This window comes from Talaromyces amestolkiae (genome assembly GCF_001896365.1).
Source record: "Talaromyces amestolkiae strain CIB chromosome Unknown scaffold19.1, whole genome shotgun sequence".
Lineage (NCBI taxonomy): Eukaryota > Fungi > Ascomycota > Eurotiomycetes > Eurotiales > Trichocomaceae > Talaromyces > Talaromyces amestolkiae.
Window position 1 is genome coordinate 1 of NW_024468055.1, and position 13,611 is coordinate 13,611.

General features: G+C 44.9%; 4 protein-coding genes across 4 annotated transcripts; 3 read left to right on the forward strand and 1 right to left on the reverse strand.

The window, feature by feature from the left end:
• Positions 1 to 5,233: 5,233 nt before the first annotated feature.
• Positions 5,234 to 6,838, forward strand: BHQ10_008336 (uncharacterized protein; the record flags this gene model as incomplete). Its single annotated transcript, XM_040881130.1, has 2 exons — positions 5,234 to 5,377; positions 5,429 to 6,838. The coding sequence occupies 2 exons, from the start codon at positions 5,234 to 5,236 to the stop codon at positions 6,836 to 6,838; spliced, it is 1,554 nt and encodes a 517-aa protein (XP_040736838.1).
• Positions 6,839 to 7,438: 600 nt separating this feature from the next.
• BHQ10_008337 (uncharacterized protein) lies at positions 7,439 to 8,865 on the forward strand (the record flags this gene model as incomplete). Its single annotated transcript, XM_040881131.1, has 3 exons — positions 7,439 to 7,677; positions 7,736 to 7,843; positions 7,920 to 8,865. 3 exons carry the CDS (start codon positions 7,439 to 7,441, stop codon positions 8,863 to 8,865), a joined length of 1,293 nt encoding a protein of 430 aa, XP_040736839.1.
• A 185-nt stretch (positions 8,866 to 9,050) lies between these two features.
• Positions 9,051 to 10,917, reverse strand: BHQ10_008338 (uncharacterized protein; the record flags this gene model as incomplete). The annotated part of the gene is made up of 5 exons (XM_040881132.1): positions 9,051 to 9,436; positions 9,493 to 9,840; positions 9,893 to 10,113; positions 10,345 to 10,462; positions 10,530 to 10,917. 5 exons carry the CDS (start codon positions 10,915 to 10,917, stop codon positions 9,051 to 9,053), a joined length of 1,461 nt encoding a protein of 486 aa, XP_040736840.1.
• A 478-nt stretch (positions 10,918 to 11,395) lies between these two features.
• On the forward strand, positions 11,396 to 12,451 carry BHQ10_008339 (uncharacterized protein; the record flags this gene model as incomplete). Its single annotated transcript, XM_040881133.1, has 4 exons — positions 11,396 to 11,465; positions 11,522 to 11,675; positions 11,734 to 12,149; positions 12,213 to 12,451. The coding sequence occupies 4 exons, from the start codon at positions 11,396 to 11,398 to the stop codon at positions 12,449 to 12,451; spliced, it is 879 nt and encodes a 292-aa protein (XP_040736841.1).
• Between the last annotated feature and the right edge of the window lie 1,160 nt (positions 12,452 to 13,611).

Sequence of the window (13,611 nt, forward strand, 5' to 3'; positions counted from 1 at the left end):
CCCCCAGCAAGTTCCTCCAATACATAATCCTCTGGTTCGATGCTTTTGCCAAGTACCGTCAATCTCTGATTATCCACAAGTAAGCTGCATCCCCATTCATCCTTGAGTCGGAATTAGCATCCGCATTCGAGAGGTGGAGATAGGAAAAATAGTGACTCACATTTGACCCAGGTCCGCAAGGGTCTTTCTTTATGACATCCCCGCTCTTCGGATCGGTGCCCACTGTACCAATTACTGCATATTGAGCTGGCAGATCAATATTGGATGCTTTAGTGGTTGGAAGAAGGTAGTATAGATGAGCAGACATTTCCTCGCCACATTTTCCTTGTGTCCTATGCTCTACGGCTGTACCATCTGTATGCTTCTTCAGGTATGTAGTTTGACACATTTGAAGAATTTGGAGCACTTTGCTGGGCTCACCCTGATACGTGACCGAGTTGCTTCCTTTCTGTGAGGACGCAAGGATGATCTCGTTGCCCCAAGCTAAGATTGTCAAGGCTCCGGGTTTTTTGAATCTTTTGCCGAAATGATACTGAGACATGTCCGCATCTATATAATCATGGGCATTGAATGCCATCTACCACAAGTGCTTCACAGGAATCTGACTGATTGGTTCGTTGAATGTGATATGGCTGCTGAAGTAATAGTTACGAGGCGATCTGGCATTCGAGTTGTCGGGCGTCCAATTTGCCAAAGTGTAGTTGAGGGTTAATCCCAGCTCGTTGAGAGGTTGTTGGAGTCCGGTAAGACTATAAGCATGCTGTAAGAAGCTCAGATAGCACGACAACAATATAACAAAAATTTTATAATGCATTTTGGAACCTCTAAGAGTAAAATTTGTGTTGCTAATTCAGCCGTTCACACGACGTAATGGTTTTGATCAGTATTTATTTAGATAGTCTAATTGTAAAACCTACGAAGCTAGCTACTATATCTAGTTTCCCCCAGCAGACTCTCAACAGCTAAAGTGTGATGCGCAAGATACACCTACATACCGCTCCCTCAGTAGAGAAAGTTACAAGAGATAAGGGGCCCAGGAATCAAAACTATTTGATATGTGGACCAGGGTCACATCCGTATAATTTACTTGAAATACAGGACCACCATGCATATCTCACGGATCATGAGGCTTTTTTTTCTTTTTGGTAGGATAGACTGTGCCGCAAAAATCTGGCGAAGAGCGATAGTAAGCGCTGAGAAATCTGGGGGGATGTGGTAAAAATCTTCCCGTTCAAGAGCTACAGGAAGCCTTGGTGGTGATTCGAGAGCGTAGATAGCATCTCATAGGCTCACGCTTGGAAAAGGTGGCGTCCCATTCACTAGCTCGCGTAGTTTACACAATATATTCCGTGCTCTGTACTTACGTGAATCAAATTAGCGAGCTCTTGAAAGCACGACTGCGCCGCATCTACGCATGGACATTAGTGCCAACGCCAAGACCGTGGAATTCCGCCAAGCCTAGATCTTAGCTATAACCGCTGCGCCGCCGGGGCCTGTTAAATATATACAGAATTAGACTGGACTATAAGGCTTCAATATCGGCGGACATTCAATAGATCCTCACGAACTTGGGGAGATGGGAGTTCTTATGCTTCGCGAGCTTGTTGAATTGGGGGCGATTCCGAAGTTTGTGATATTGCCTTTTTGGGAAAGTCTATATTGGGACTAGGCGCTCAATGTTTCGGCCAATCGAATTTACACGTGTATATAACATATGGCCGTGTGCCTTTGCTTCACTAGTGTAAAACACATTATGTCGCTTATTTAGCTATCGTGTGCCGTCTCTCACCATGTTGGATTGGCCGGACCATGTTCTCTACCCTCATCAAAAACGACAACATCGCCCTGTTTCATTTGAATCTGTCCCCCTCTTCAATCACATTTCAATATTTGCCTATGGATGCAATCTGACTTGCGCTTTGTGAAACTTCCCTGTTGCCGGCGCTGTACCCACTCCTTTCTTTGTAACTATTATTCCGCGCCACATGATTATTTATCTAACTGCATGACCTGGTAGGCTGCTTGAGGCTCCAGTATTTCATAGCATGGGTTGGGTCGTCTTGGCAAATTCCGTCAATCGCTTACAAATACTCTGTTTCCTGTGCAAATTTGACATATGGTCTCAACTAATGCAATGAAGGACCAGCTTTGTCTTTGGCAACCCCGTTTTCCCCCTCAAGGATCGCTCTCCCTGCAAGCAACAGTTGAATGATCTTCAATTGTACATCTGCTCGCTATGGATTATCAACCTGTGAGAAGATCTCTGCGTCTATTGTACACTTCGATGCCCACTAATCTCTCTACAGGCTCACTCTTTGCTTGGATGTCCAGTGGAAGTATGTCAGTCTGTTTTCTCATATTTATCCCGAAATGACCTCATCAATCTTTGCCTTGTGCACAGTAATTTGCGCATTATTGCGGAGCGATACTTGTATAGAAGTATCAATTTCACATGGGAGAAAAGATTGCAGCCTCATCCCGTCACATCACTACTGCGCAGTCTTTTACGCCGCCCTCAATTAGCGACGTATGTCAAAACAGTCTCACTGACTGGATCTCGGTTTCACAATCCTACCATGGAAAGGAGGGCTCCTAAAATAGAAGTGACGGAGAACGAATTAAATGAGATTCTTTCCTTCGTGGAGCATACTGCAGTCCCCTTCCGCTGGACATGGTTGGAAGAGCTACGGACTGGGACGATGGACGCATTTATCGCCGTGCTACTATCCCAGCCATTGACTATTACTTTTCTCTTCATTGGTGGTGACTTCCTTTGGGAAAGTCATTTTATAGGTCTCGTGTTCCGGTCGACGATTCTTGATTCTGATGCCTATGAGTGTGGTTTAAGACTTCAATTACGTCATCTAGAGACAGTATCATTACAATCACCCGTCGATCGGTTTCGGTTCAACAATAATGCGAGGAATACAGCGGACATTCTCCCCATGTTCTATCTGCCATCTCTTAAGCGTCTTTTTGCTTCAATCGATAATCCACTCGAGTTTTCGTGGCCAGGCATGTTTCGACCTTCTTCGTGGCCAGGCATTTTTCGACCTTCTCCATTGAGCCTTCGAGAATTGAAATTGGAGAGAATACGGGAGCCTTTTCTTGGGCAGATACTCTCGGTAACGGATCAGCTCCGATCACTTCATTGGAAATGGTACTATTATGAGCACATTTACGACCAAACGTATCACACGCGCATTCTAGACTTAACACAGGTTGCCGACTCAATATCATACGTTCGGGAAACCTTGACTGAACTTACTATTTCGGCTGTTAATGAGAATGATCCCGATCCACTACCATTGACCATTCGAGGCTCTGTGAAGGGGCTTGCCAGATTCAAAAGACTAAAGAATCTCACTCTGCCGTTCATATTCCTTATTGGGACATGGTCCACGAACCCAATAAACAGAATGGAGGATTACCTTCCTCGAAGCCTCGAAAAGTTGATTATTACTGATAATCTAGCCACGAATGACGAGTGCAGATGGTGGGATGATGATGACGATCTATTAGCCGTAGTAGAAGCGTGGTTGAAAAATTACCAAGCCTCTACACCCCATCTACGCGAATTACAAATTCCAGTTTGTGACATGGCGGCTCATGCCCAGAGATTGAGTGGCATAACAAACAAAGTGGTAACAATCCGCCTTGAAAAAGTGTAGCCTGAACTCAGCAGTAGTGCCAACAACCTGAGAGGCCATAGCCCGCGGTAGATGTTCTGAACATGTGGGTGTCGATTCAAGAACTCTTCTAGATTGACAATATAAATGGCTTGGGAAGCATGGATTCGACGCGTGCTGTCTTGTGCGGAATTAGTATCTCTATGGTATTGGTCTTCAAGCTCGCTCAGGTTGCTTTAGATTTGTTGACAAATCCCGAAAGTCTTTGATAGAAGGAGGATGTTTGTCAAAGCTACTCCATTCTAGTATTTGCATCAAACGAGCTATCGAATATTTTACTAACATGTTCATGCATCAAGTCACTGGACTGTTTGACTGACTGTGCCGCATTCCGATCCTGAGTTTGTTGTAACAAGCTCCAACGCCAAGACCGCGGAAACCCGCCGAACCCGGAGCTAGCGTAGGTAACACTAAAGTCTTGGCACCCATATATGGTCCGTGCACCTGCTTATGCCTAAGGAGTTATTTCCCTATAAAAGAGGGGTAGTATCAGCGACATCACTCTATAGAAACTCCAACGACTGTCTTCCAAGTGTAAAGCTGGCGATCATGGCTGCAGAGTCATTGGTTGCTGCTTGCTCTGACGGTGATGTGAATAAAGTGTAAAAATTACTCGATTCTGATTGGAATCCATCCCAAGCTGAACTGAATGACACACTCTACGAGGTTACCTTGAAAGGCCACGCTCCAATTGCGGCGTTCCTTCTCTCAAACGGCGCTCATATTACCTACAAGACTTTTACCGCCGCTACTCGAAAATATAATCTCCCTATTTTTCAAGAATTTCTCAATCACGGCTGGAATATTAACTCGACCGAGTTTGGCGGCCCAGCGCTAAGGTATAAGCTCTCGTCATCCCAGGCAGACCGGTCAATGGAAAATTGTCTTGGTCGGACACCAGTGGAAATGGCAAGATCCAAAATGGCTAGGTCGGAAGATACTAAGAAAATTTACGAGATACTATCAGAATAGTACTACCTTCCAGGTTTCTTGGCTTTTAATATTGTTTCTAGGTATCGGTCCTATGACCACAGAGCTATTTGCAAATTTTTTTGTCTTATACAGACATGGGAATCATTCGTAGGGACAAAACAATAAATGTATATAGAGTTTATTAGATCTATATTTACTGTAACCCAACAGGTTCGGAGGTTTCCCGGGTGGAGTTTAATAAGCAATACACCCCACTTCACAGGTCGTCGTATCTCCGCAGTATGAGTAAGATTAAGCGTTTCTTAATTGGTTTTAATTGATCCACTCATCACACGTGGGCTGTCGCGAGTCATAAAAACTGGAGCGTTAAGTTTACAAACCTTGGGACATTTTTCTGTTTTCTTCCATAGACGGCTGCGGATGCCGGAGAGAAGTCCGCCATGAGGGCTTTCGGCGCATATAAACCCAATCTAATTCCAAGAACTTGGAACACTTGGCTTTTTCTTATTCTTCTTATCTCATCGCCAATTTGGCTGCGCATTGATCCTCCGATTGCGAGTTTAATCAGCCACCCGACCATTTGAGTTTGTTCGCACAAAACCCAACCCAGTATGGCGTCGCAAGAGAAGAATGAGCTTCCCAACAGCCAAACCATAGAGACGGGAATGGTCGCAACGGACGACAATCGAGATACATTTCTTCCAAGACCATCGGATGACCCCAATGATCCATTGAATTTTCCACTTTGGTTGAAGGTGGGATTACACGCTCTTTCTGGGATTTCGTTTACTAACGATTCTCTCTAGATCGCTATTTTAATTCAAGTTTGTTTACTTGCCAGTCTCGGAACGCTCAATACCGCCATTATAAACCCCGCATACGGCCCTCTAGCAGCAGAATTCGGTATCACCACAGTCCGCGCCTCCTACCAGACCACCGTAGTTATTGCACTCAACGGAATCGGACCCTTTATCTGGATCCCGTTGGCAAACGTATATGGACGAAGACCCATCTATCTCCTCACGACCCTCATCGGCTTCGCATCTGCTTTGGGATCGGCATATTCGAAGAACTTTACACAATTAATTGTTGCCCGTGTCTTCAATGGTCTCTGGCCGGCAGCTCTGGGTCTTGGACCAGCCACCGTGGTCGATCTTTTCTTCTATCACCAGCGAGGAAGGGCAATGGGCCTCTTTACTGTCATTCTTACCACCGGAGCACATATCGCACCGATCGTAGGTGGACTGATCGGCCAATTTCTTGGCTGGAGATGGACTTTCAAATTTGCTGCTATCTTGGACGGTGTGATGCTTCTCGTGATCGCATTTGGGCTTCCGGAAACTCTATACATTCGTGACCCGACCCGACTTGCTCGTACTCAGTATGAAAGAGAAGTTGACTTCACCCCGCGAAGCTACTTTTCTCGATTGAGGCTGTACTCATCTTTCCCGGAGCTCAAACTGCAATGGAACCAATTTGTCATTCCTTCATTGAAGATGGCCAAATACCCCTCCGTCCTGTTTCCAGCAGTGTACTATGCCGCACAATACGGATTCGCCTCGATTCTCCCTGCGGTCACCGTCGCAAGTATCTTCTCCGAAGCCTTTCATTGGAATACACTCAAAATTGGTCTCGCATATGGTGGTGCTCTTTCTATCGGAGGTGTTCTCGGTGAAATTGCAGGTGGTGTCGTCCTCGATGCGATTGTCAACCGTGCTCGTCGTAATGGCGGAAACCCACCGCCTGAAGTGCGTCTCAAGGCAATCTGGACCGGTGCAATTCTAGTCCCTACTGGATTGATCATCTACGGTTTTACTCTTCAGTATCATGTTTTCTGGTTCGTCCCGCTTCTCGGAATGGCAATCGCGTGCTTCGGACTTCAAGTTATTGCGACAACTTGCTACACATATAGTATCGATTCGTACCGCGCACAAGGTTCCGAGACTTCCCAACTCATCAATCTCATCCGACAGACATTTGGTATGACGTACGCTTTCTATGTGGTTCTGCTTTGCAAGAAGATCGGCTACCAATGGGCTTTTTTCATGTTTGCTATGCTAGGTAGCGTAGCGGCCTTCCTACCTATCGTAGTACTCATGTTCAAGGGTGAAGAAATCAGACAGAAACTGGGTGTTCCTAAAAACATCAGCCAGTTGGAAGTTACTGAGGAACGACAAGCTGCGGTGGATAAGCTTGGTGAAGAAATTCATGAGTAAACAAAACCACGTATCAGCATAGACTCGAGGTAAATGCAACTCTCGTGACCTTATTCCTGCCTGAGGGCTAGACCTATTTCTGTACTGTACATCAATTTTTCTTGAGTACTTTCTCAAATGTCTCAATCGATATCTCTCACATATAGTTCCGATGCGATCCACAGTCACCATTTTGTATGATCTCAATTTCAGTTTAAATGTCAAAACACACAATGTGCTTAGGAGCATACCTCGCGTTTGGGACCAAATCCGAATTATGGTGAGCAGAAACTCATATATAGCATTCAAGAAGAATGACAAACAACGAGAGTCAACTTTAGTCAACAAGCGAAAATATGCGATACCTCGATTTTCAATAGCGAAAGGCAGAACGTTCGATCAGTATTCTAGTCCCGGCGGAAACCGTGAGGATTGTGCTTATCGACGGGTTCTAGCGACTCGATTCTAACTTACCATATAAGGCATCTTATTACGTACAATCTTTGTTGCAGTCAATTGCTGTATGTTTTAATTGCTTGTATCTTAGAAACTATTAAATGTGTGTTTGCTTCTTCGCAGTCAATAATAAATCTAAGCGAGTACAGAAGAATAGCGAAAGCCATGCCCGAAATCACTTTACACACATCGGTACTATTCGATCCGACATTGAAGACGAATCGCGACAATGTTTCTATCACTGTAGACACTGCTAGTGGCCTTATTGTCAAAGTATTCGACCGCGATGATGCGAATGTACCTTTTGCGGAGATCATGAAAGATGGAGATATTGATTTGCGCGGGAAATATGTGATGCCGGGCCTGGTAGACGCCCATACTCATGTTTTCTTACACTCTTATGAGTATGCTCGGAGCCCCGTTCCTATTCCAGGTGAAAATAAAACTGATCGGCAAGTTTAGCGAGGCTGGCGCTCTACAACAAAAAAGAGATGAAAGCACGACTGAAAGAGTCATTCGTGGTGTGAACCACTGCCGGACTGCGCTCCTTGCGGGCTACACAACATATAGGTAGGCTTTCAGAGAGTTTAGAAGGCTTGGATGAGTAGAAAGAGTGTATGTAAGCTAATTTCGATCAATTACACAGGGATCTGGGATCAGAAGGAATGAAGGAATCAGATGCGAATTTGCGAGATGCCATTGCTCGTGGATTGACACCGGGACCCAGACTATTTGTGGCTACCAAAGTGCTTGCCAGCACCGGCTCGTATGAGTGCCGCACAGAGAACAGCGCCGGTGGACATTGTGTACCAGCGGGCTGCGATGCTGTAGACGGTGTGGAGCAATGTCGGCAAGCCGTCAGACGACGAATCGCGGCCGGTGCGGACATCATCAAGTTCTTTGCAGACTACAGACGAAGAATCATGAGAGCACCGCCCAAGCAACAACATCCTTACATCCCTGGTGTCTTGTATCCGCCAAAAGACCCGAATCCAGATTATATGGTCTTTTCTAAGGAAGAGATGAATATGATTGTTTCCGAGGCTGCATTGGCTGGTGCCCCTGTGTCCGCACATTGTTGCACTCTTGAAGGAGCACTTGCTGCTATCGAGGCAGGTGTTAATACCATTGAACATGCATATTACACCACGGATGAGATGTTCAAACGTATGGTAGAGAAGAATGTTATTCTTGTGCCGACGCTCGCCATTGCCGAGAAGCTGCACGCAAAACGTTTTGATCAAATTCTGCACAATGTCAAACGCGCCCACAAATTCGGCGTTCGTTTAGCTTGCGGCGGAGATACTGGGACATATTCCCATGGTGACAACGCTAGGGAGCTGGAACTGATGATCGAGGCTGGTATTCCTGTTCCGGATGTATTGGAATCATGCACTGTGGGCGGTTGGGAAGCGTGTGGAGGCGATCTGTGTGGAAGACGATTTGGATGGTTTGAAGAGGGAAATCAAGCAGATATTATCGCTTTAGATGAAGATCCTGCACATGTTGTTGATGCGCTCAGAAAGGTCAACTTTGTTATGAAGGATGCCCAGGTGTGGAAAGCTAAAGGGCAGTCTCAAAATATGCCGTAAGAGAGTTAGGAAAGGAAAAGATCGTCGTTTCCTCTCATTCAATGCATGTAATGCTATACAGATACATCATCTATTGACAGAATTTGATTTCTACAATCGACGATCGTTATTTGATATTCCAATTTTGAGAGGGCCTGCCTTCAGTCCAGCTCTTATTGACCTATGAAATCTCCCAAACACTACTATCACCTCAACAAAACCTCGGCCGAGTCTTTAGACATGAAATCGGCCAAATTGTCTTGAGACTCGCCAAGGCACTTCTCCAAGCTCTCATGCGACCTTGGTGTAAATTTGACCTTAAAGTCCGAAGCAACTGCATTTGATGCACTTGGATCCCGCTTATAGTTAATGTAATGAACGTCGGCCGGCATGGATTTGCTCTCCGTGATGTTGAATGAGACGATCAGACGCAGGAAAATTGCGTAGAGTACCCTGTTTGAAAAATTCACAGCAGTACACATTCGCGCACCGGCACCGAAAGCAAAATGATATGGTGGAGGAACATCATAGGTCTTGTCAACCCAACGTTCGGGACGGAACTGGTCCGCATCGGCTCCGTATGTGGTGGAATCTAGAAGAGTCAGTCAGGGTCGAAGATTGCCAGTTCGGGAGAAAAGTAGTTTTTACCTCTATTGATTGCTTGGGCATTCATATAAACCAAAACGCCTTTGGGAATCTCCGCTCCATGGTAGTTGAACTCCTTATAGGTTTGTCGAGCTGGTAGAAGCTTGAGTGGGGGATAGAATCGTAATGCTTCTTTCACCAAGCCACAGATATAAGCACACTTCTCCTCGGATACACAAGCTTCGAAAGCCTCTTCAGCCGTATCATAAAATGACATGATATTCTCATATGCTTTCTGCTGAATCAACTGGCCCTCGGCTGTTGACAACATGCCAATAGTGATAATGGCTGTTGAAAATACCGTTTCGAAACCTCCAGACATGAGACCACCAAGGATAGTCTTGATATCAACTGCACAGATTAGCTTCAGTCTATTGCAAGCGAATATAGTATGAATACATACGGGGAGTCAACCCCTCTTGATTATCAGTAAGTAGCATAGCAGCCACACTTTTCCTATCTCCCGAGAATAACGTTACCGTGTCGCGTACCTTGTTCAGAGCTGTCGCTAACCACTGATCCCTGCGTGCTCGGACTTTAATAGCTGTTTCATTTCGTCCATTCCTTGCAAAATATCTCAGGTGAGGGATGAAATCCTGCGTAGTAGAGTTTGTGGATCGAAAACTAAACACCATCAGCTATGCTCATCGAATAGGAATTTAGTGGCTCSACCTCGCAATGGTGCTGGCATCTGAAAGAATTTGGAGGAGCATTGGATCGGTAGTAGTACTGAATCGTGTTCCGTAACAGAACATGGTCATCAAATTTAATGCCAGCCGCTTCTGGTAAATATGAGGCATAATCTCATTGGTACCCTTGTCAGAGCCATAATATATTGCCGAAATCATAGCGCACGTTTCCATATCCAACATATTGCGCAGCTTTTGAATGGATGGTCCTGTAGTAAATGAGCCTATCACACGTCTCTGCTTCTTGGTCCGTTCATCCCAGGGACTGGTTCCAATCGTTGCAGCTATACAAAAAGAAAATCAATATCGCCCTGCCATGCACTTCCGTAATGTTTCTTTATTTTCAAATACCTGAAGTTGCCGAAATGACTCCATGAAACGTATGAAACCATGGTCGATCCAGGGTCGCAGTCTGATTCTTCACCATCCATTCCCGAGCAGCTTCAAAAGAGTTGAGTACAATTGCCCGCCGTCTACCCATTCTCAGTTGGAAAACTGGCCAGCCGTATGTACGCGCCCATGTTTCTGATTTGGTAGCGTGATCATCATCAAGTTGATACAAATGGCCAGCAAGAAGGTCCCCGTTTGGTATTTCCGGAATTCCTTCAATCTTTGGGAAATCAATATAAAAGAAGCGCAAAAATATCACAACGGCGATGCCAATGACACAAGTCGCCAGGCCAAGCACAGCAAACCCATTAGGCACGATTATCCCGGTCATGAAGTTGGTTGATGGCATGACTTGTTGGACAAACTTGTTAAATTGTAAGGACCGGAATGTTTTGTGAAAGTGTGCCAGTTGTTCTACCATATTTGGGATTTATCTTTGGAAGTGAAGTACAATGAGATAAATTACGCGCTAATAATATTTAACTCTAAGCCACGGCGATAAGCAGCGAGACAAGCTTTCTGACGATGGAAATTGTGAGTGTCGGAGTAGAGCGTCGCATTGATACGAGGCAACGGGCAGATGCGCCGGCACTGTGCAAAAGATCCACCACCCTTTATAGCTGATCGCCGACTTATGGGGAGAACAATTGAGCCAGAATAAAAAATCAAGTTGATCATTATTAGCTCGTCAAGTAATTGGGTAAATTTTACGCCTTACTGAAGACCTTTACCGACTCTCGACGCGTTGAAAATATCTGTTTCGTGAGCAGCTCTTTAATGAAACAATCGCATTCTATCTTAGTTTCACAATTCTTCTGTAAGCCAACATGAACGATAATTTGAGGATAAACCAGCTCTTTGCCGTTAAGGATCATTGGGTCGCAATCACAGGAGCAGGTAAGACCTATGTGTAACGAGAAGAATTAGTTCCATAATCTCTAACAAACGACAAGCTAGTGGAATTGGTCATATGCTCGCACGAGGTTGTACAATCAATGGCGCCAACACCATTCTCATAGATGTCAATAAAAATGCTTTGGAACAAGTGAAAACCGAGCTACAAGGGCTCGCCCCAACATTTGGCTGGGTTTCTTTAAAAGTTCAAACGTGGGTTCGATATTATCCCCACAGATTTTTGCTCTAGATTGGACTAATGAGTGAGAAGAATCCATGGGGATCTTTCAAGTGAAGAAGGGGTCAAAAAAGTAGTTGAGACTATCAAATCCTCCCATGGTTATCTCGATTGCTTGATTCATTGCGCTGGAATACGCTTCATGAACAATATTACCTATACCCCTGGAGATGGGCTCAGCAAGCTCGAAGCCGCCACTCTTTCTGCGCCATATCAAGGATGGGAGATAGTCTTCCGCGTCAACGTCCTTGCCCCATACTACTTGACAGCTGGTTTGGTAACCCTTCTGGGAGCAGCTGCTGTGAAAGGCGATGGGAGGGGTAGTGTTATTATGTTTAGCAGTCCGGCCAGTGTTCATAATCATCAATTTGTTCCTATTTATCAGACATCCAAGGCCGCGGTAGACCACCTTGTGAGAATAATGGCGGCAGAGTTTGCAGATTTCTACAGTAAGTCCCATCATTCGACGAAATCTTCCCAACTCCACGATCTCCATCTAACCTAGGTATCAGTCCGTGTCAATGCTATTTCGCCTGGAATTGTTCCATCTGGGATGACGCCAGATGATGGAACATCTAATCTTCGACTTGCGGAAGAAGCCCCCGCTAGGCGAGCTGGCAATGAGGAGGATATGGTGGGAACTGCACTCTGGTTGATGAGTAAAGCCGGTTCCTTTATGGATGGGAAAGTCATACGTGCAGAAGGTGGTCGATTACTGGTTCTCAAGGGTGTGACCTCTAATTCCGACTAGATGAGACAAGCTCAATGAACTTACTTGGTTTATATTCGTGGATACATTTCTGTTCTTGGAACCATTGAAACTAATCACATGTTATATATTTGGAGTTGATAACTTAGAACGATATTGCAAGCCCTTCCTGTTTCGTTCGTGTTTGTTTGGAGGAAACACAGGCTTACAAATAACTCTTGAGATTGACAGTAAACCAATCTAAATATAATCACTTGAGCAGACTACATATAAGACAGCTACCTACTTATGGCCAACAAGCTTATGCTCTTAGACCTATACAGTGTACCTTCTCGTTTATACCTATACTTCGTAACCCTAGATACTGATCAATCTCTCTCTCGTATTCGCAACTTCAAAAAAGGTGGACCCCGACTGAGTCATCTACGTCTTTGGTTTCATGTAGAGCTCAATCAATTTCATTATCTCGTTGCATGACATTTCCTTCCATCTGCCACGGTTTAGACCGTCTGTGGATACCGAATTATGGCACAGGTCCGCGGATTGACTTATGAAGATACATCGTTCTATAATACTACAATTACAAGAATTGGTCGTTGACTAACTGTTTTGAAAAATGATATTACAGTTGTTCGCGACTCAGTCTGCCGAGACAAGCCCGCACTTCTTTGACACAAGGCTATAATGACGAAATTCAGTATCCGAGAGGTACAGGAGTCCACCAAATCAAATTCAACGATTAATGACGAAATTTCCGAATATAAAACTGCAGTATGGATCAACATATACAAGAAACCCATCTTGAAAGTATCGAAGCAGGTTGATCGACGCCTAGACCCTGGACAACACCGTGTTTGTCTCCTTGGAGTAAAATGGGACATTTTTACCCGTTGGATACAGAAAAATGGCCAGTCATGGTCATAGTTCTGCCATGGAGTATTCTGCATGATACACCTTGCTCATCATCAATGTTATCCAGACAATCAAAGTTCGCTTGGTACAATGAGCGGGAGGAGCATAGGAAATAGCCATTTCCTTCGATCTTACCGAATCAGCCTTGAAAATGCCTATTGGGATACACCGAGACTTGTCACAAATCATTGGCTCGCGTCCTTCAGGTTTCATGAACATCCATGACACCTCATAGCCTGGGTCACCAGATGTTCCCAAATTAGGACCGTCGAGTGTTCAGGATTTCGGAT